This window comes from Solanum pennellii, chromosome 1 (genome assembly GCF_001406875.1).
Source record: "Solanum pennellii chromosome 1, SPENNV200".
Classification (NCBI taxonomy): Eukaryota; Viridiplantae; Streptophyta; class Magnoliopsida; order Solanales; family Solanaceae; genus Solanum; species Solanum pennellii.
Genome location: NC_028637.1, coordinates 89,820,919 through 89,845,522, shown reverse-complemented (window position 1 = coordinate 89,845,522; position 24,604 = coordinate 89,820,919). Strand labels below are relative to the sequence as shown.

General features: G+C 33.4%; 2 protein-coding genes across 2 annotated transcripts; one reads left to right on the top strand and one right to left on the bottom strand.

Moving 5' to 3' along the window:
• Positions 1-4,404: 4,404 nt before the first annotated feature.
• On the top strand, positions 4,405-4,984 carry LOC107024751. Its single transcript, XM_015225725.1, has 3 exons — positions 4,405-4,437; positions 4,559-4,702; positions 4,787-4,984. The coding sequence occupies exons 1-3, from the start codon at positions 4,405-4,407 to the stop codon at positions 4,982-4,984; spliced, it is 375 nt and encodes a 124-aa protein (XP_015081211.1).
• Positions 4,985-17,081: 12,097 nt separating this feature from the next.
• On the bottom strand, positions 17,082-18,497 carry LOC107028517 (S-adenosylmethionine decarboxylase proenzyme 4). The gene has a single exon (XM_015229609.2). The coding sequence runs from the start codon at positions 18,425-18,427 to the stop codon at positions 17,435-17,437; it is 993 nt and encodes a 330-aa protein (XP_015085095.1). The 5' UTR covers positions 18,428-18,497; the 3' UTR covers positions 17,082-17,434.
• Positions 18,498-24,604: the final 6,107 nt, after the last annotated feature.

The following is a 24,604-nucleotide window of genomic DNA, read 5'->3' as shown; positions in this document are numbered from 1 at the left end:
TTCATCCTTTAAAAAAGCTTCTTGAGAATTATACAAAAAATTGTGAATAACTTCAAATTTTACTCTTGTCACTAAAAAAATTTATAAAGAAAAAAACAAAAAACTTCATAAATACACATCTTATTTTGCCACAATTTTTAAAATTTTCTGTCATTTGAAATAATTACAGAAATCTCTTTCTGCTACATTCTTATTTCCTCTCGGATACATTCCTCGGATACATTCCTCCACTCTCGAATATATTTCTATTATTTATCGGATACATCTCTCCCCTTTCGAATACGTACATCTCCGCTCTTGAATACTTTCCTCCCATTAGGTAATGTATCACTCACAATTCGTGAGCTATGAATCCACATGTTTTCTTATGTATCCACGAGCTATAAATTTAACGATATTAGCAATTTGAGAAATTATAGAAATATAATGTAATTAGCTCTTAACGCTATGAGATCTCTGTAGTTTTTACTTTTTAAAAATCTCAACGCACTGACTGTTTCTACTTCTTAAAAAACATTTGAAAAAAACGAATAGATAATATTATCAAATAATTTGTGATTTACATATGAATAAAGTATAAATCACCAAAAGAAAAAAAGCACATATATCAACGCTGCAAATAACAAATTACTCCATAAAATGAGACAGAGATAGTAATATCTTATGCCACATACATTTAATTACACCCTATACTAAAACACTATAAGGTAGTGTCATAATTTATACATTAAATATATAAGAATTATATTTGAATATGAAAAACGTGAGAGTCAATTGTAGTGTTAAGTATAAAAACGTCGAAAATAAATTAAATAAAATTATAAAAAATATATTATAATAACGATCTTCATTTTCGATTTAGTAGTGTTTTAAACTTTTAATTAAACTTTGATTGAGACATTGTGCATGTTAGTCATTTTTACATGTCAAATCAGCTCTTTAGGCAATTAATACTTGATCACTAATAATTAATAATGTGTTAGAAAAATTAATACACTGGTCCACATCTTCTTCCTTTGCTATTAATTTTGCTTGAAATAAACAAGCAAAACCAGCTAGCTAGGTCCAAGTGCTTCATGGCAAAAAAAGTTATTAGAAACCTGCTAGAGATCGTTTGATAATGTGTATGAGAATAAAGTTAAACAGAGTAAATAAATTATGTCAATATTAATAATATTGATATCAATTTTGTTTAAATTATTTTTTATACATTATTTAATTGGGAGAATAAAAATAATCTTTATTGTATAATCTTCTTTTAAAAAATTATTTATTTATAGAAATATCCTCCATAAATATATTGAAAAGGACGTGGAAAAAAAGGCATTATGTTTCTGTAATAGCTATGCATTTCCTAATACTATAATTTTTCATGTATTAGTTATACATATAATGATACCAAATAGTGTTGGGGATATAAAGGGGTGAATATGGCGTCACGCGAAAGCTTACAAATTGTAAATCATATGATTGATAAATACGACGACAAAACTAATACTAAAAATCAAAATATTATTATATCAAAACTAATATAAATAAAAACATTAAAACTGTAGAGAGAAAAATCTCCCATAAACTTAACTCTTAAGCGATTATTTTGTGGATCCTATTGTTCTATTGCCCATATTTATAGAGTACTAAAATCTTTCCTACTAGAAAAGAAATAGTTACTCTAAACATTTTCCTACTCCAAAATATTTTCCTAAAAAGAAAAGAATAAATCAAATATGAGAGAATATTATATTTTCCTTTCAAGAAAAGTAAAAACATTTATGATAATATTTTGTTTTTTCTTTAAGGAAAAATAAATCTTAAATTATGATAAAAAATAATCAGGACAAAACCCTAACAAATAGAGTATTTAATTTTGTATTAGTTATACATAAATTAAAAATACAAACCAAACAAAGTGTTATATAAGGATGAAAAATCATTGATTTTGAAATCAATTTTAAGATAAATATATCCATATTTAGTGGGAATAGCAATACATGATAACTTATCTCCCTCATAGTTATTTCTAAATTATAATATAATTTATATCTCATACTAAAAATGAAATAATAATTCTAAAATAATTAATCCTGACATAATCTAATCATAAGAAAACAAGATTCTTACGCAGGCAATATTCCATTTTGCTAATAATATTAAATTCCTAGTGTACCAATATTCATCATAGTTTTTTCATAAATCCACAGCTATTTTTTTTTCTTCAAAAAGTCTGTTGTTACTTCACTGTCATGGCTAGGCTCATAATTGAGTTGTTATTTGGAACAATGAAATTTACACAAATTAGAAAAAGTAATAAGGCTAAATGGTCAGAAAATTTAGATAAAAAATTATAATATTTTTTTTATTTCAGTAAACTGATTTTTTTCAATTTTTAGTTTTGTATTAAATTAAAAGAGTAAAAATGTTTTAAAAGGTAAAATAACACAGATGATATATTATTCTGATCAAATTTTCTGACGAAAAAGATTTTTCTAACAATTACTCCTTCTGTCCCATTTTATGTCACATTTTTACTTTGCACTTGTATTAAGAAATGATATAACTTTACCTTTCTACCCTTATTTAATTTTTTTGGAACTCAAGTTTTCAATCAATGAATATGAATTAATTTATTTTGACTAATTAATTTAACCAATGAACATGAATCATTTACTTAACTTTTCTAAGATGGACAAATGCATATTTTCAAGGCCAATAACTCATAAGGGTGAAAAAGGAACAATATGACAATTTATACATTGATTCTACGATATGACAAATATTATCAATCAACTATTTATAAAAAATGATGACATATAAAATAAGACGGAGGGAGTATTAATAATGCTGTACAAATTAGATAATTATTTGATGGTTACAAGAAAGTCCCAAACTTGACTAACGACACCTAGTAGCTGTAATATGAAATAATAGAATTTAGGTTTATGATGTGTGGCCAATATTTTGGTATTCTTAGCCAACAAATGTATTCTAGTGACTTGTTTGTATCCCATAATAGAATTCTTTGTTTACACCATCCATTTTGTGTAAAGATACAAATATATATATATATATATATATATGACGGAATAGATACATGTGTTGTAGGTATACACAAGTCAAAATAGGTGTAATTTGTTCTAGATATACTTTATCCAGATGTGATTCACAAATATTTACAATACACTAACTCTATAGCTTGTTTCTCTCCTCTCTGACTAGCCTATCTCTCAATCCTCTTTCACTCGCCTATATATCTCCCTCTCTCGCTTGTTTCTCTCTACGTATCTGTATTTTAGAATGTATTGAGTTTCATAAATGTTATGTATTCATATTTCTATTATCAAATACATGGATACTGGTGTATCTAATATCAATTTCATCCTATTTATCAGATTAATTCATCCGCGTATCTAGTATCAAATATATATATATATATATATATATATATATATATATATATATATATGTATGTATGTATGTATGTATGTATGTATGTATGTATCTAGTATCAAAATATATATTAATACATTCATTAATGTATTCATAGATAGTTTGCTCAAATTCGGGATCATAAGGAAGCAATGTGGCTCCTTTACTTCCAGTTTTAGGCATACACAAGTGAACTTACCTGAAAGAGACACAAACACAAAATGTAAAATTAGAAAATGTAACTACTACTCAAATAAAAGCTAGTCACATGTATATGATATTACAATTCACAACAATATACATCATCACCGAGCAGAAAAAGGAGAGAGAGAGAGAGAGAAAGAGGATAGAGGGAGAGAGTCAACTAGAGAAAGGGGAAGGGAAATTGAGAGATTATGTAATTATTTATAACATATAGTGGGGTTTGGTAGATTTGACAAGGGTATTTTGTATATTTTATGTGTAATGGATTGATTCGGTACAATCTATTTTTCACATTTTTCATTCTATTACAACTTTTGTTTTCCCTCGTTTAGGTTTTGGACTCTCCGGGGAGAACCAACTTCATATGAGAAAATAATCTTTTATGATCACTTAAACATTGAATAAAAGAAAATAATCTTTTTAATTCTCTTACACGTAAAAGTTAACATTTCTTTAAAAAGACAAAAAATTAAAATCAATTTTAGAGGGCTATGGCGACATTTCATTAGTAATCATCGATCTGAATAACATGGAGAATGTGAAATCCCGTACAAGTTTATAAGGACAATATTATAAGGTGAAGTAGTAAAGAACTGTCGAAAGTGAAAGGGGTAATCCATCGATGGCCTTCTAAACTTGGCACAATCTTTCACTTAGACACCTCAACTGGAGGATTTTCATTTTAAACACCTGACGTAGGGTCCTATGTGTCACTTAAACACTTTTTGCACAGCTGGAGTGCCGCGCGAATTTCACTGATGCTGGGCCGTAAACATGAAAATTTTGTCTGATGTGGAGTCCCCAACGGTAATATTACTCCACATCATCTATTTATATTGATTTTATTCCAATTATACCCTAATTTCAATCTCAATTTCTCTCTTCTTTTCAAATTTCTTCCTTCTTTTTCAATTTCTCTCTTCTTCAGCCTTTCATGTCAAGCTTCTCCAATTCTTCCATGGCATCTGTGGATGAAGGTAGATATTGTAGCTGTGGTAATGACGCATTATTAAAGACTTCATGGACCCAATTAAATCCAGGGCGTAGATTTTTTACTTTTAGAATTTCAAAGGTAAAATTCTTGTTTCCCTCACTTTATCTGGTCAATTAGACGATTAATTCATTTGCGTCTAATTCTTTTTGATTGGTTTTATAGAAAATGGGTGGTTGTGACTATTTTCTTCGGTATGAAGATCGACTCCCTCCACAAGCAAACAAGGTAATGTGGGGATTGTTGAAGAAAGTCAATGATTTTGATGAAAAGTTAAAGCGAGCAAGAAATATATTTATTGTTGGTGTCGTTGCTACTGGATTGCTTATGTTTGGAATATGGAAATTGAAGCCTAATTGTTAGTGTTCTTGAGATGTTCTTAAGGTGTTCGGTCTAGTACTATTTTGATGAGCCAAACGGTGTTCGATGTAGTAGTATTTAGATATTGTTGTTGCTGTAAATTTTTGATGTAATTGTGCTTTTTAATTCAATGAAATTCTAAGTTCTAGTAATATTTTGATGTTGTTATTACTGTAAAATTTACTTTTGGCTACATAAAAAGTAGTATCAAAAGAAAATGCCCAGGCAATAAACAATTATCATATTCGTCACAATGTAACATCCAAATTATACAATACGTAGACAGTTATATTGAATGCTCCATAATGAGCTCAAAGTTAGCATTATGCTACACAATTTCAAGGCTACAACCCAAAAAAAAATGTACCAAAATAAGGTCCCAAAATAAAGCTAGCATAAACAAAAGTTACATACAACATTCACAAAAGTGTTTACTAGTACCAATCCAAGGATAGCATACTCCAAAAACATACGACAACATAATAAGGGCCCAAAACCAACCTATTCTAAGTTGGTGTTACTTCTTCTTTTTGTTTGCCATTTGCTACAATTGAGAAGTGGTGACAACATCCTTGTTTTTATTTTAAGCCTCTAGGCTTAAATCTACTGTTTATACCCGTTAAACTTGCATCCTTGTAACTTGAACCTGTTGGTAGAATTCTTTGACTTGAAGTCCCAAGATGTTTTTTGAAGACAAATCAAAATTAATATATGGACTTTTATTCATTTAAGAGACAGTTAGTGACAAACTTACGTTTAATATTTCGGTTCCACTTGCACTTGTGTAGATGCCAAATTCAACATTACTTGTTTCACCTTTAGTTTGCCTCTTTGATCCCCCTCTTGCAGAATATTCTCCAGTTCCAACATTTCCTCTTTTTTGTCCAGCAGTTTGTCTTGTCCTTGGAGGTAGTTGACTGGTTATTCCTTTTCTAATATGAATACTTGTATCCCCAACTGGTGGTGGTTGACTTATTTTTGCAGTTTTCTTGCCCTTTTAACTCTACTAGTATTACCACAAACTGTTGTTGAAGAAGCACGATTATTTGTTGTTGTTGGTCCAGGTTGGTAGGAGCTTGTTTGTTCAGGGTGACTACTTCCTTGTGAACTTTGACCAGCAGTAAATTGTGAATTATGGCTCGCTGGTTGTGAAGTATGGACACCAACCTAAATATAAAACATAAAGTATGTTAATAATATTGAACAAGACTTTAAAAAAGGCACAAACAAATAATAAATTATTTTACCTTGCAATATTTCTTATTGTGGCCTGGTTGTTTACACTAGGAACAAGTAATTTTCACCCCTTGTTTGGACATCTTTCCATACTTCTTTCTTGGTTCATCTTTACTCTTTCTTCTATTTCTTGGAGGTCTACCAGGCATTTGTTTAGGCTCAGGAGGCTCAATCCTTGGATTGTTAGTTTCAGGCCACATCTTCATATTTAGAATTGATTGAATGAAATGACTATAAGCCTTTAAGAAGGTATCCTTCCTATACCAATGCTCCACAAGTGGTTCAGGTTCTTGTCCTATGTGGTACAAAGCAGAAATAACATGTTGGCATGGAATGCCTCTCAACTGCCAAGTTCTGCAGCTACAAACTCTATTAGTCAAGTTGACTGTATGCCTATACTGCTCTTCTCCAATCTCAAACCCAACATCAGCATTCCAAAGCACCTTGCATGCCCTAGACTTTCCTTATTCTCCTCCAACATAAGTTTAGCCATAGGTGCAATATCACATATCCAGGTGTCAGCAAACTTAATCATATCCACAGTTCTAGTCATTAATTTTCTCCTAATTCCTCCAACATGGTTATTATAGATTTGTGTCTACAAGATAATATCCATGAGTTAAAGGTTTCAGACATGTTATTTTCAACTGCATCACATTTGGAGTGCTCTTGAAAGAATTCTCTAACCCATGACATTCTTGGATAATATAATAAATCTTCATTAATGTTTTCATTACCAAGTTTGCTCATTTTGTAAAGCTCCTCATTGTACTTCACTTCAAAAGTTGCCTTGGAACATCTCCAAAATTGTTTTCTCCTTTCCTCTCCCTCCATATTTTACTCCAGTTAGACCAGATGTGCCTAGCACATCTTCAGCATTTGATAGCAGTTCAGTAACAGTTCCTTGAAGACCCTACAATAAAATACAATTCAATACAATTCAAGAAAGAAAACACATTTTGCATATCTACAATTATCAAAGTAATAGACAATTAATTACCTTCTGCATATCTGATATTACAGTAAGACCATGTCCAGTACCCAACTGCAAGTCATCTTTCAAGTAGTTGATAAAGAAGCTCCAGCTGTGTTTAGTCTCCTTGTCCATAACTGCCCAAGTAATAGGAAACATCTGATTGTTTCCATTCCTGCCAACTGCTACAAGAAGTCCACCCTTACAAGCACCCTTTAAGAAACATTCATCAAATCCTATTATTCTTTAACATCCTTCTTCCCACCCCTTCTTCAATGCATCCAAGCATACATAGAAGTACACAAACAAATTCTTTCCTGGTACGATTTCTCTATCCATTCTTGCCTAAACAGAACTACCAGGATTGGTTTGTTTTATAACTTCAGCATAATCACATAGCCTTGCAAATTCCATATTTCAGTCGCCTATGTTTTCTCTAAGAATATCATCTTTGCCTTGTAACAAATTGTTCTACTCACATGCAGTCCTAACTCCTCCCTGCATAATTTTTGTATTTCCCAAATCCTCAAAAAAGGTTGTTTAGTTATTTCATCCTTGAATCTACTTGCTAGGAACTTAGTTGTACACATTTTGTTCTTATTAGATGGTAAACATTTGTGTATAGGATGGTAATTCTTAATCATAAAGTTATCAGATTCTCTATCAATAGCATCATAGCACAACCATTTGCATTTTTCTTGGAGTTTACATTTAGCTCATTCTATGAGCTTCATTAGGCCTTAACTTAAAAAATCTGATAATTTTTTCGACAGTATATTTAGCTAGAGCATGTCTAAATTCCTTAGCATTCTTAAAAATCATTTCAAGTTCAAAAATAGCAACACTACATTCATCATCATACCTACCTTTTTGCTCTTTCTTCTGCCTGGTAGATCAACACCTCTAACAGCTTCTGCATCTAGTATATCAGTGTTATCATCACTATCACATTCTGAGCTATCAATGTACCTCTCATCCCCTCCCAATCTGCCAACATATCTATCCTTCTTATTTACTCCAATATCTTCAAAGCTTCTGTGTACACCTGCCTCACGTATCGGTACTTCTTCAGTTACTATTTTTTTCTTCTCTTATCTTTTTTCTTCCTAAGATTAGGATTTCTTTTGTTTCTCCATTCAGTCCTAAGGGATCTCAGTTCTTCATCAACATCTGAATCATCTTCATCTGGAATATCATCTACATCTGAGTCAGTACTAAGCAGATCTGATTCAGATTCATTGTGATTTGTATCACCCCCATTCAAATTTGAATCATTATCCACAGTCCCCTCGGCATTAATACCCACAGATTCATTAACAGTGTCAGACCATGATAAAAGAGAAGATGGAGCAGGTAATTCTTCTTCTAATTCATCAACTTCATGGACCACATACACATGAAACTCATCACCATCTACCAAGTCTTTCACAAATTCTAACAATTGAGTATCAGAAGTAACTTGAACTAATTCATCACCAACTTCACAGTAAAATGCCTTAACATTTGTGTACCCAAGTTTTTTTGTGTAGGAAAGAAACTCGACAAGACTAAAATGATTTTTATCTACTGCGACACCATATATATCTACATCTCGTTGGTAAGTAGGTTTAGGGTTTGAAACAACACACCCTCCATGTGAAAACATGTTAAAATATAGTTGTCCATATCCCAACAAGGAGACCCACCCCCAACAAAAGGAATACCCGAAAAGCCCCTTACTTTATCAGCACTACTAAGATCAAAACCTAGATTAAAAATGAAAAAAAAAAATAGAATCAACAACAAAATACACCTTCTGCAAGAAAACAAAGGAAAAAACAGAGGTAGAAAACAAAATGGTGACAGCCCAATACCTCGTCAACTTCACGTCGCACAACCCGATACAACTTTAAACTTGCAAATGGTGACACAAAATACAACAATGGTTATTACTAACAATGAATTGAAGGAAAAACAACGCAATACATGTGAAGGAAGAGACATTTACCTAGGATTTGGTCGGAGAAGAAGGAGAAACGTAAGAAGGAAGTTGAAAGAAGAAAGTGGAAAGATGAATCGATTTTTCCTTTTTCTTTTATCCGATTTAATTTGTCTAATAATTTGAATAAAAATTACGTGTAAATAGGTTTAACAGTTGGCATAATATAATTTGTAAGTTGATCCACGTAGAACGGGTTGTGTTGCACGCGCCTATGGTCTACAAATGCTTGTGAAAAAAATATTTAATTGACACATAGGGACCCTACATTAGGTGTTTAAAATGAAAACCCTCCAGTTGAGAAGTCTAAGTGAAAGATTGTGCCATGTTTAGGAGGCCACCGATGACTTCTGCCAAAGTGAAATAAGACATGAAAATATAAGCTACAAGTAGATTGAGGAGCTAGAGTTGAATGGAAAGTTAAGGCCTATAAGCACTTCACTAAAATTAAAGAGAACAATAAGAGCAATATCTTACCGGCTAAAGTAGGAATAAGTCACAATCAGTCTCTAGAAAACTAAATTAAAAAAGACTTACAAACTACTTAAAAAAAATAAGAATAGTAATTAAATTTTTTTTTTAATCAAAGATGATGCAATATGATACTCATCTGAGCATCTTTAACGATATTAGTTACCAAATTCATTTCGTGACAACATGAGAAGTGAGAAGGAATGCCAAAAAAAAAAAAGTGTTTTGATTCATCTCGACACACGTACCATTCTCCCACACTATAATCTTTAAAAAATAACAAAAAGAAGAAAGCAAAATGTCGTGAATCATTACAACATGACTTAGGAACTTTGTTTGGAATCAAAACACTTAAAAAAATTGAAATACAATCATCATGATCATATATAAGTCTGAAAAGACCAAGGCAAATGCAATACCCCACCAATCTTTTAATATACTGTAAAGGACCAAGAATATTCATAATATTGTTAATAATTTAAAAATATTTTTTTCTATTTTTTGATTAAGATATATCTTTTATTTCGTCTTTGATGAAAAGATATCTCTCTATCCATTTTTTATGTCTGAAAAAATATTTTTAATCTGAAAATATTTCTAATCTTTGTTATCTATCTATTTTATATTTAGAATTTTAATATTGATTAAATTTTTATTCCATAACAATTCACATTTTGTTATTTAAACTAAATAAAATTTTAATTCTTTTTTCTTTTAATTGTTTGTGGTTGAAATTTTTAATTAAATATGCTCACGTAAAAAATATTAGTAGTCGGATTGCCAAATGTTTTTTAAATTTAGTTAATATTTCCTAGCTCTTATAACATATTTTAACACAACTCACATTCTAATTAATTTATTAAATTTTATCATTTTCTTTAAATTTATTTATTATTAAAAAATTATCAATACAAGGACATATCATTAACGTTATCAGAAGCCAACAAAATAAGAGATCGTAAAACCTACTCGCATCGTGTGCTTAAATCAATTCAATACATGTATGTCATGTGTTTAAATTCATTGTTCATTTTACTTAACCTTAAATGAATTACATAGTAATGAAATTTGCTACATTTATTTAATAAATTTTTTCGAGATCAATACGCGATGCATCAAATGTCATATATTAGTAAAATCTCGATTTATGTTTATGTCGCTTTTTATTTAGTACTATCATTTATATTTTTGGAAAGTTTCGTTATCCTTATTACAATGAAGTAATCGTAGAAAGGATCTCCAATGCAATTTTTTTTTCAGAAAAAGTATAGATATTTTATTAGAAAATTTTCTACTTGAAATTTGAACCAGTAAATAAGTTTTTATTTTAGTGTTCAGGATAAATCTTTAAGTCTATAAATAGATTAAATTATTAATCAATCAAATTTTGTCCTTTTTCTTTACTCTCTATTACTAAAAAAAAGTTTGACAACATAAAAAATAATTTTTCATTTCAAATATAATTAAATATAGATATTTGAGTATGAGCTAATATTAAGAATTTAAATAAATAGAAAATTATCATTTAGAACAAATAAAGAATTAAAAAATTAGCAAGGGAATTTAGTTAAATTAAATTTGGATTGGAGATATTTTTAGATCAAAGGTGAAAAAAGAGGTATCTTGGAACTATAAATAAATATATAAAATATTTTTAGACTAAAAGGTTGAAAGAGAATATTTTAAAGGCATTCTCAATAAATTAGGATTATTTTGATCCTTTTCTGTTTAATATAAAAAATAATTAAATAAAAAGTGACATTTACAAACTTTCTAGTGTGTTTAAACGCATGCCAAAGCTCTTTCAATAGAAAATTAATACGTGTTAGCCAATAACTAATCACTTAATTAAACTATAAAAAATTCATGTTTAATCATTTGATGTTACTAAAAGGTAGTTTCATTCCCAGTATCATTTATAACAATTGCCACACGTTAATTTTAGATTAGTACTTTTATTTTGACCAATTATATGTTCCCTCATCCACGGTAAAAAAAATCTTTGATTAATATGTCAATTGTTATATTTAATTTAAAGCTAATGAAGTGACTTCATAAGCTTAAGTACTTTGTTTTGGTAAATGAGGATTTGAATACAGAGTAAATAACCAGCTCTTCATGTTTGTTCTATATGTAAGTTTATTGTTCCTACTTTTCTTTTTTATTTCGTGCTACATTTATAGTATGGTCACAATTATTTATAATAATATAGTTTGTTTCGATATTTTTCGATTGCTATAGTGAAATGATTTAATAGGGGAAAAAATATATAACATAAAAATGAAAGATCGATTTTACTAAAAAAAATATGACTGTTATAATGAAATTAATGTTATTATAAAGAATGATTGTCATAGAAAGATCTGATCGAAGAAAAAGACAGCTAGATTAGAGTTGATTTCTTTAAATTATGTTAATTTTTTCGTGTTGGATGTAAGGTTGGTGTGCTTTTTTTTTTTTTACATAATAATAAAGAAGGAATTAGAAGAAAGAAATCATTAATATTCAAACTCGTGACATTGTAATTATCTATACAGAGATGTCAAGAGTGAAAGTGTGAGGAATAATGAATATAATACTAAAAATTTGCAAGAGGAGTCCTTGTATTTTTTTATTCTTATTATCGTTTAGACCAAGAGTTTAGGATTTTTAAAATATGAATGCAATCACAAAATGTAGCCATATGTTTGTGATAAATTACTATGTTTTGGGTTACCATAATCATACGAGTCCAAATTAATAACTAGATTTTAAATCAAACCTTAAATCAATATATGAATTCTCAATTTGACCTCTTTTAACCTTAGAAAACTTTTTCAACAATTTGTACCTTTTAATTCATGATTATTTAGATTCTAGGTGTTAAATCTAACGTAGGCTCATGTATAATCAGTAAAATTTGATGTACATTTGTTACTTTGGTGTTAGATGACTTTTCTTAGACCACAATTCCAAATTGAACCGTGATGACATCGGTTATAAGTAGGTAAGTAAAACCCAAAGTATATCTAAGTAATTAACTCCTAAACTAATGAAATTTGTGTAAGTTTCTCCTGTTATCGTAGTATCCAAACACATGAATTGGCTCCTCTATAAGGCCCATAATGCATATTGGGTTTTTCTATTTCTTTTGCAGATTTAGAGCCCACTCCAGCTTTGATTTGTTATGGGCCATGAAAAATAGTAGTCTTTACATTTTAGCCCTTCATTGTTGGGATTTGTACAAATTCTCTTTCTTGAGACCACTATTTAAATTTGGGAAAATTACGCGGTTAAACAAACTTATACTATTTAATTACTTATCATAACTATAGTTTTCTATAATTGTCACCCACGACTAACATTATACATTAAAATATGTTGGTTGACTTCGAGTTTGTATAATTAGCCACATTTGTATATATATAATTTGCTAGAATATACAAATACGTATGTATAATATACAATTATCTAATCAATATATATATACAATTCACCTCTTTCCCACTTTCTACCCTCTCTCCCTTGCCTCTCTCCTCTCTCTCCCAATCTCGCTCGCCTCTCTCCTCTCTCTCCTAATCTCGCTTGCTTTTTATACAAATGCATATGTATAATGTACAATTATCTAACCAATATACATATACAATTCACCTCTCTCCCACTCTCTGCCCTCTCTCGCTCGCCTCTCTCTCAATCTCGCTCGCCTCTCTCTCAATCTCGCTCGCCTCTCTCTCAATCTCGCTCGCCTCTCTCTCAATCTCGCTCGCCTCTCTCTCAATCTCGCTCGCCTCTCTCTCAATCTCGCTCGCCTCTCTCTCAATCTCGCTCGCCTCTCTCTCAATCTCGCTCGCCTCTCTCTCAATCTCGCTCGCCTCTCTCTCAATCTCGCTCGCCTCTCTCTCAATCTCGCTCGCCTCTCTCTCAATCTCGCTCGCCTCTCTCTCAATCTCGCTCGCCTCTCTCTCAATCTCGCTCGCCTCTCTCTCAATCTCGCTCGCCTCTCTCTCAATCTCGCTCGCCTCTCTCTCAATCTCGCTCGCCTCTCTCTCAATCTCGCTCGCCTCTCTCTCAATCTCGCTCGCCTCTCTCTCAATCTCGCTCGCCTCTCTCTCAATCTCGCTCGCCTCTCTCTCAATCTCGCTCGCCTCTCTCTCAATCTCGCTCGCCTCTCTCTCAATCTCGCTCGCCTCTCTCTCAATCTCGCTCGCCTCTCTCTCAATCTCGCTCGCCTCTCTCTCAATCTCGCTCGCCTCTCTCTCAATCTCGCTCGCCTCTCTCTCAATCTCGCTCGCCTCTCTCTCAATCTCGCTCGCCTCTCTCTCAATCTCGCTCGCCTCTCTCTCAATCTCGCTCGCCTCTCTCTCAATCTCGCTCGCCTCTCTCTCAATCTCGCTCGCCTCTCTCTCAATCTCGCTCGCCTCTCTCTCAATCTCGCTCGCCTCTCTCTCAATCTCGCTCGCCTCTCTCTCAATCTCGCTCGCCTCTCTCTCAATCTCGCTCGCCTCTCTCTCAATCTCGCTCGCCTCTCTCTCAATCTCGCTCGCCTCTCTCTCAATCTCGCTCGCCTCTCTCTCAATCTCGCTCGCCTCTCTCTCAATCTCGCTCGCCTCTCTCTCAATCTCGCTCGCCTCTCTCTCAATCTCGCTCGCCTCTCTCTCAATCTCGCTCGCCTCTCTCTCAATCTCGCTCGCCTCTCTCTCAATCTCGCTCGCCTCTCTCTCAATCTCGCTCGCCTCTCTCTCAATCTCGCTCGCCTCTCTCTCAATCTCGCTCGCCTCTCTCTCAATCTCGCTCGCCTCTCTCTCAATCTCGCTCGCCTCTCTCTCAATCTCGCTCGCCTCTCTCTCAATCTCGCTCGCCTCTCTCTCAATCTCGCTCGCCTCTCTCTCAATCTCGCTCGCCTCTCTCTCAATCTCGCTCGCCTCTCTCTCAATCTCGCTCGCCTCTCTCTCAATCTCGCTCGCCTCTCTCTCAATCTCGCTCGCCTCTCTCTCAATCTCGCTCGCCTCTCTCTCAATCTCGCTCGCCTCTCTCTCAATCTCGCTCGCCTCTCTCTCAATCTCGCTCGCCTCTCTCTCAATCTCGCTCGCCTCTCTCTCAATCTCGCTCGCCTCTCTCTCAATCTCGCTCGCCTCTCTCTCAATCTCGCTCGCCTCTCTCTCAATCTCGCTCGCCTCTCTCTCAATCTCGCTCGCCTCTCTCTCAATCTCGCTCGCCTCTCTCTCAATCTCGCTCGCCTCTCTCTCAATCTCGCTCGCCTCTCTCTCAATCTCGCTCGCCTCTCTCTCAATCTCGCTCGCCTCTCTCTCAATCTCGCTCGCCTCTCTCTCAATCTCGCTCGCCTCTCTCTCAATCTCGCTCGCCTCTCTCTCAATCTCGCTCGCCTCTCTCTCAATCTCGCTCGCCTCTCTCTCAATCTCGCTCGCCTCTCTCTCAATCTCGCTCGCCTCTCTCTCAATCTCGCTCGCCTCTCTCTCAATCTCGCTCGCCTCTCTCTCAATCTCGCTCGCCTCTCTCTCAATCTCGCTCGCCTCTCTCTCAATCTCGCTCGCCTCTCTCTCAATCTCGCTCGCCTCTCTCTCAATCTCGCTCGCCTCTCTCTCAATCTCGCTCGCCTCTCTCTCAATCTCGCTCGCCTCTCTCTCAATCTCGCTCGCCTCTCTCTCAATCTCGCTCGCCTCTCTCTCAATCTCGCTCGCCTCTCTCTCAATCTCGCTCGCCTCTCTCTCAATCTCGCTCGCCTCTCTCTCAATCTCGCTCGCCTCTCTCTCAATCTCGCTCGCCTCTCTCTCAATCTCGCTCGCCTCTCTCTCAATCTCGCTCGCCTCTCTCTCAATCTCGCTCGCCTCTCTCTCAATCTCGCTCGCCTCTCTCCTCTCTCTCCTAATCTCGCTTGCTTTTTATACAAATGCATATGTATAATGTACAATTATCTAACCAATATACATATACAATTCACCTCTCTCCCACTCTCTGCCCTCTCTCGCTCGCCTCTCTCTCAATCTCGCTCGCCTCTCTCCTCTGTCTCCCAATCTCGCTTGCCATATATACAAATACATATGTACAATATACAATTATTTAATCAATATACATATGCAATTCACCTCTCTCCCACTTCTTGCCTTCTCTCTCGCCTCTCTACTCTCTTTCCCTGTCTCGCTCGCCTCTCTCCTCCTTATAACATGTAACTACAAATTGTAATTATTAAACTATAGATATGGAGAGTAATTAGGCTATTTTTTAGTGTTTATATGTGAAAGTTTCCCTTTAAATTTTATCATCAGGGTCTAGGGGTGGGGTTGGGGTGGACATTGTTTTCAAAATAAATACACAAGTAAATAATTGTCCTACTATTTTAAAGGTGAAATTTAATCCAATTAACTAAAGGAAACATAATTTAAAGAGTGGCCTCAAAGAAGATCATAAGTTCATAACGGTGCACCATTATGGGTGAATACACACTTTGTGAAAAGTGTTTAAGTTTGTGCTAGACAGTTTAATGACCAAAATAACATAATTTAGTTCAAATTTCACGAGTTCTATTTAATCATCTCTTAGTTATTGTTGTCTAATCAAGTAGCACTTTTCATGTTAGCAATGTAAAGAGAACATATTCATGACCCGACTATCGATGGTCTATTAGAAACAAAATCTCTATCCTTTTAAGCGAAATAAAGTCTGCCAACTCCATATCCTCCCAAACCTCACACGTGGATTATATAGAGTTTGTTATTATTAATTTAAGAAAAAAACCTATATAATTGTATATCAAGAATGTATATATGAGAGAAATCGTAAGCAACAAAAAAAACATATAGCATCTAAGTAACAATTGATATTAGACAGTAAATGATATATTACTATTATTTAACAAAACGACATAGAAAACTCATAGAAGGAAGAAAACTAGATAGATAGATTGTCCTATTTACTTATAATTATGCTTTCTTTATTTTTTTTGCACCTTGTTATGTTGATACCTTACATAACCATATAATTTTAAGCCACTCATAATAACCATATATAACTAATTAATATGCATGCTTAATCATGGAGAAAAAAAACCATGACAAGCCCATGCAAGTTCTCATTGGAGACAAATAGATGAGAAGGAAGACAAAATGAAAACTTAGCAACAAAAAGATTCATCCACTTTTTAACATCCCCCACTACTAACAACACATAAACATGCAACCTCAAACAAATTTCTCTAGGCGTGACAAACATAAAGTGGGGTGCATTATCATGATATATTAACCTAAGCCCACTATCTTCCCCTTCCAAATCTTTATACAAATCGATTTTTAACCTTATGAGTTTAAAAGTCAAGAGATAAACAGTTTTCACTACATACATATCGAAATCGACCTCCCTCTCATTTGAGAGATGAACCTGTATCATATTTTTTCGAGTCAAAAGTCTTAATTAGAGATTTTAAATCGAACATATATCAATAATGAATATTTTTTTTAATAAAAAACTCTTACGATAACCTTATGGTAAAAATTTACTTGCATCACTCTACACAAGTCAAAGCTTACATTGATGATCATCAAGATCATCTACCATCCATTCCAACTCATGCATCAATATTTTTCTACTTCTTTTTAATTAAAAAATTTTCAACTAAAAAAACTAACAAAATTAAAATAAGATAAAAAAAGAAAAATACAAAAAAAAAAAAAAACAAGAAGAAAAAAAAAAGTCCCCTACTTCGTCCCTTTACTTCTCAAAACCACATATCTACCATCACAGAAGGTGCTAGTACCACCATATTGCCACCTTCCTACCATCACCACCGCCGCAGCACCGCCACCTACTTCCGGCAAGATGTAAAAGTCTGAAACACCACACTTCCGGTTGACGGAAAATCATCCATTGTGCAGCTCCGGCATTTCATCCCTAATGGTTCAACAGCTTTAGCAATTCTCGTCCAAACCTCATTGGTCGTTGAGGTAGTCGAAATCGACATAGTCCCCGGCCGGAAAACTTGCACCACTTTCTTCAATATATTAATAATGTCATTGGGATCATCGTAAATTGATCCAACACATTCATAACTTGCATAACTAAATCCATCTTCAGGGGTAACATGAATGGTTGAATAACGATCTCCATCAATGCCATTCATAGAATATCCACAAGGATCGAAAACAAAATCGCAAATCAAAGCATTTGGATTGATATCTGAAATTCCAGTTACTTCCGTCATTTCATTTGACGCCATATTTGGATGTTTAAAAAACTTCCTAGCAAGCACCCGATCAAGCTCCGTCATACAAACTTCAACAGTGAAGAGATCGTTGTTCGATTCTTCGTTACAAGCAGTGAATACATGCCATGAATGAGAAATGAATTTTGAAGGCATAACAGAGGCTTTTCTATAACAGAGATGAATGGGTAATTGTTGTTGTAAATAGAATATCTCATCGTTGAAATTAGTGTGTGGGTAAGGTTGAGATTTGGGGAAAATGAAATTTCCTCTGGTATACCTACATTCACTCATCATGAATCCCAATTCGGATGTAAATTGAATCAATGGAAGAATTGATTTCAATAACTGCGTAGTTCCACATGTTTTGATTATAATTTTAGTTGAGTAAACAAAGAGGCTTGATTCCGATAATACATAAGAATCAAAGTATTGATTTCCAACAGCTGATACTACAGTACATTGCACTGCATTTAGTATTTCTTCGATTGATTCGAAATCTAATTGACGAAGACCACCCATTCGGATGATTGGATCATCACCAGAGAAGTGTAGTTCAAGTCTCTTTTCGAATCCTTCGAAACCAGAAATAGCCATGGATATGTTCAATTCGATGAAATGAGAAATAGAAGAGATAGTAGGAGGAGGTGGGAAGAGTTAGGAACAGGGAAGTGAGTATATATAGTGAGAAAAAGGGAAGGGGGCATGCGAGGCGAGTGAGTGAGGGAAGAAATTAAAGAATAATAGTAATAATTATAAGTTCGTAAGCATAATGAATACAAGATGATGTATTAAGTTTTTTTGTTTGTATGATACAAAGATTTTGTTGTGACAAACAAAATAAATCCACGCGCAATTCTTGTTTTTTTTTTTTTATATTATTTGAGTACTATTCACTCTATTTCTACACTCATACCTTCAAAATAATCAATTGGTTTAGCGGTGACGAAGCTTAGAGTTTTGTTATTAAGTTGTTAAAAATTTCTGTATTATCTCTTGTTTTTGACTTATATATGCAATATATTTTTTCGACTAGGGGTGTTCAACTGACCATTCCGGACCCTCAGGTCAATGTAGCTTTGTTGGGGTTGAGGATTATGGTTCTTTTAATTATTGGGTTCTAAACTAAATAGTTTATACATCATGTTTAAGGTTTAGAGTTTGGACTAATGTTATATTGGATTGGATGAATCTATCAGCTCTAAATTAGCTTAGTCCGAGGTAAATACTTATTGGAACTTGATATACACAATATATATATATATATATATATTTTTGACTAAGCGTGTTCTACTAACCACCCTGGACCCTCAGGTCAATGTAACTATGTTGGGACTTGGGGTTGAGGATTCTAGTTCTTTTAATGATTGGGTTATAAACTAAATAATTCATTCATCAATCATGTTTAATAGTTGTTTTTTCAAAAAGAAATATAAGGTTTAGAGTTTAGACTAATGTTATATTGGATTAGATGAATCTATAAGCTCTACATTAGCTTAATCCGGGGTAAATGCTTATTGGCACTTGATTTTAAAGCAAGAATACATCAAATTTGTCTATTTTTTTTTTACACTAGCTCAATCCAGGGTATATGCTTATTGGCACTTGATATAAGAGTAAAAATAAATTTAAAAAAAAAATAGTCATAAAACATAATCTTGCATTTGTTGATATGATGATTAAGTTGATCACAATCAGAAATGTTATATGACAGATTCTAATTCAATCTTTTTACCACTGCTAATCTTAATGTCATTCTTTCTTATTAACCACTATTATGTTAAAATTTAAAACATTGTAATTGGTGTGCCCCTGATTTCTTTATTTTTGTAAAAATCTTATTTTGTGCTCCTTAAGAGTCAAATTATGTAACAATTGAGATGATTTATTTGAGGTATTAATTTAACTTTCAAACTAAAGAGCTTTTGATTCATTATGACAATTATCAAATACTAGTGTTTATCCAAAATCAAATAATTTAACGTATATCAAGCAAATTGACTTTATAAGGGGACAAACATATCGCGATTAAATAGTCTTAGAGTAAGGAAATTTGAACTTTGAATTTACAAATAATATTATTTTTTTTTCTTGAAAAAGTTTTTGTGACTTTTTGAGTTTCTCACCCTGCACTGGTACCGTCCTAATAATATATTTTTTTTTCTTGAAAGCCTTTTTATCGCTTAATTCTATGTTTCTCCTTGACAAAGAATCGCGTTGCATTCACACTGTTCTGTTACCATCCATAGCTCCACGACTACGAAACTTTTTAGGATATATATATATGCTAGTAATAAGTGTATATGTATATATAGGTTGAAAATATGAGAGACCAAAGGTACTCTAGTAAATCACATGGTAGCTTAAGAAAATAGAGACACAATTATAAACAAGATGCTTGAATGCATGACATCAATTATTAGAGTTTGCTACGAGGAGGCATGCAAGCTTTCTCCAATAATCTTCTTATATTATATATCTCTTCCCTTATATACATAATTCTCAAGTGGACACATCACACACAAAAGCCAAAAAAAAATAAAAATACAATTTTTATATATTAGGCCACCTATATTTATTTTTTATATGTTTTTCGCCAAATCGATGAATTTGTGCTTTAGCGCATCCATTTTCTTGCAGAATTAATGCAAGATCTTATTAAATTGAAAAACTTTGAAACACACATGAATTTACAAAATATATTATTAAGAAAATGAATAATATGTTTGAAGAAAAAAGATTATTTTTGTATAAGCCCTAATAAGGCACTAGTCTATTTTGGCAAAAAATGGTTTAAAGGGGAAATTGGAGGGGCATGAGACTAAATTGAACTGGTTTTGAAAAGGACACCATTATCTTTTGAAAATAAAGTTTAATAGACGTGCCAAAATATAATCAATTGTGTATTTCCAATATGCATATATTAAAACAGTAAGTATCAAGCGTGGCAACTAAATATAATTATAATATTCAATGCATTAAGATGGGGTCCTTAGATAAAAATACAAGACAATTCAGTGTATTATCACCTCATTTCTTTTTTCTTTTATTTAAGTATATATAACTCATAGAATACACTCTGTAATTGTTTATCACCATCACATATTTACATCAAGTCATAAAAAAATAGTACAACTAACTAATTTAATATGGTGAGGATGTATATTAATTATCCATGATTAAATATTAAATACTTACGTCCAAACAAATAATGTATTTATCAGCGCAATATAAATATTGAATATGAATTAACTTATACCCATTCAGACTATTCGAATATTTTACAAATGAGGATCTTTCACATATAGTCACTCAAAAATAAATTAATTACTCCTCATAGCTATAGTTTGATGATTACAATTCGTAGCTACATGTTATAGGGAGGAGAGAGGCGAGCGAGATTGGGATAGAGAGGAGAGAGGCGAGCGAGAGACAGAAAAGAGTGGGAGAGAGAGAGGAGAGAGGCGAGCGAGAGAGGGAAAAGAGTGGGAGAGAGAGAGAGAGGAGAGAGGCGAGCGAGAGAGGGAAAAGAGTAGGAGAGAGGTGAATTGTATATGTATATCGGCTAGATAATTGTATATTATAGATATGTTTTCGTATATATGGCAAGCGAGATTGGGAGAGGGAGGAGAGAGGTGAGCGAGACAGGGCAAAGAGTAGGAGAGAGAGATAAATTGTATATGTATATCAGTTATATTATTGTATATCATACATATGCAATTGTATATATGGAAAGCGAGATTGGGAGAGGGAGGAGAGAGGCGAGCGAGATTGAGAGAGAGAGGAGAGAGGAGAGAGGCGAGTGAGAGAGGCGAATTGTATATGTATATCAGTTAGATAATTGTATATTATACATATGTATTTGTATATTCTAAAGAATTTTACATATACAAACTCGAAGTTAGTCCACGTAATTAATGTACAATGTTAGTCGCAAGTGGTAATTACAACAAACAATAGCTATAATGAGTAATTAAGTAATATAAGTTTGCTTAACCGCGTAATTTTCCCTTTATAAAATGATGATAAAAGTATCTATATGGACAATCCTTTGGGTGAAACTCAAACCTCTAAAACTTAATTACCGATAATGGATTTGTCCAACTACGCCCTTTCCATTTGAGTTTCAAATGTAATTTGCATGGATTAGGGCTTGAACACGTGACCTCACAAAATCTAATTTCGCCCCTTAACTAACCTCTAGGAACCATTTTCAATATTTTTGAAGAACAACAATCAGGAAAATTGTAGCCCCGAGTGTGTTTGGCACGAATGAAAATATTTTTCTAGAAAATGTTTTCAAGTTTTTCATGTTTGGTTAGCTTAAATATTTTTAAAAATATTTTCTAAAATCAATTTATTTTTTTCAAATTTAAGGAAATGACTTACCTCAAACATTTTCCACAATTATGTTTCGTCTCACACCTCAGCTTTCACCCTAACTCAAGTCTTGGGTACCAATTTTCGATATTAATCCAGGACCAAGCTTTTGATTTTTTTCTGTACATGACTCTCAATCTCAATTCGAGACCCAGCTATCAGGTCAGATTGGGACGAATCTCAATTTGGGTGTCAAGTCTCATGTTAGAATTCGAGGTTGAATTCCATGTTGATTCTCGAGGTCAAATCTCAAATCAAGTGTCAAGGTGGGTTTCTAAGTTGGGTGTCGGGTTTGAATTGAGAGTCGAGGTCTAGTCCCAAATCAAGTGTCGAGCTTGGGTCCCAAATCGATCGTCAAGATCACGTGTGAGTTTGGGTCCTGAATTAGTTGTCAAGATCGAGTGTCGAGGACGAATCTCAATTTGAAAGTTGGGCCATGGATCCAAAGTCAAGTTGGGTCTCAATTTGGAAGTCGAGCACTAGATAGAGATTCAAGGTCAGATCTCGATTTGGAAGTCAGGTCTTGCGTCGAGTGTTGAAATCAAGTTCTATTTAGAGTCAAATTGTAGTCCAGGTGGTAGATCCTATTTTGGGTGTCGGGTCTTGGTTGGGGTATCGAGTTCTAAATCATTCATATGGTTAGGTGTTTGTGTCGGGGTTAAGGTTTGGTTTAGGTCAAATGTCGAGTCCCGAGTTAGGAGTCGAAGTTAGGTCCCAAGCTAGGTGTTAGGGTTGAACCCCAAATCGGTCGTTGAGATCGCATCAAAGTTTAGTTGTTGGGGTCGGGTAGGGATGTGTATTTGGTATTCAATTCAGGTTTTATAAATTTCGAGTTTGGTAATTCGGTAATTGGTAGTTCAAAGTAAGTACCAAATACCAAAATTTTAAAATTTGGTTTGGTCGAGAAACGGTAAATTAAATTTTGATTCGGTACGTTATTCGTTAATACCATATTGAAGTTATAGCCGATTGTATCACAAAATTAATACTATTTCTCCAATTATTTCTATTTTTTGTATGTGGAGGCATAATATAATATAAGATCAATAAGTAAGAAGACATCAAGAAAAGCAAATTGATACAACCGAAAGACATGTATTAATTTGGATTGTTCATGCTTATTCTATAAAGAAACTTGTACTAATGAGTAATGGATATGTTGATATATGACCTTCATTAAGTAAATAATATGGTATTCGGAAAATACCGAATAACAAATGGTGCTAATTTCTCATCCCAACCCGAATACCATAATTTTTAAATTTTACTCGCATATCCCATACCAAATACCAAATACCAAATTACCAAAAAATTTGGTTCGATTTGATTCAGTAATTCGATTTTCGGTATTTTATGCCCAACCCTAGAGTCGGATCCTAGTTTGAATAATGTGTCTTAGGTTCAAAGTCAGGATCAGGTCTTAGGTCGGGTCTCGAGATCGGATACTAGATCAATTGTCTGGTCGTGTCTCGATTCGAATGACGGGGTCTAGTCCTAGTTCGAATGTCGAGTTATAGGTCGGGAGTCTAGGTTAAGTTCTCAGTCAGATTCTGGATCAGTCATTGGGGTCGTGTCCGAATCGGGTGACGGGTTCGGGTCGGGTCTTGGATCAGCTGATGGGGTTGGTTTTCGGATTATAAATTATTTTTTCTAAAAAGTATTTTCCACTCTCTAGCCAAGATAAAAGATATTTTCTGGAAAATGTTTTCATTCACTAACCAAACACTAGAAAATATTTTCTACTCACCAATCAAACATGAGAAAATAAGTTAGAAATCAATTTGTTTTCCAAGAAATTTTTTTCTCGATAAACGTTTTCCTTTCCTACCAAACACACCCTAATAGGTTTGGCTTTGCTTAAACTCTGTCAAATCATTCCTTGTCTACTCTTTTCAATGTCTTTCAATAAACAACAATTAGCAAGAGGTTTCAAGTTCTGTTTTGATCAGTCTCACTTTAACCATACAAATTACAATGAACAAAAAGAAGAATAAAGTACTTTTTTAACAAAAAAAAAACTTATTAAGAATATGAGAATTAGTTAGATAGACAATGCATTTGCATGATAACATCAAGTATAAGTTGTCTGTGCTTCTAAAGAAGGTGAAACTTAGTTAATAATTTGTTCTAATTCTAGTAAGATTGTGAAGATTATTACACATCTTTAGGAAGGTAATGTAGTATCTACTCATCATAAATAGCAAAAAAGAATTTTGTTCTCCCCTTTGCTTTTAAGTTACTTTAGATGTTTATTTCACCTTACAAGACTTATACCTCAATCATAGTAAAGAGTAAGTACGTAGTAATATATTTAAATATTAATGTATGTGTATGAGCTAGCTAAAGTGAAAATATATATATATATATATATATATATATATATATATATATATA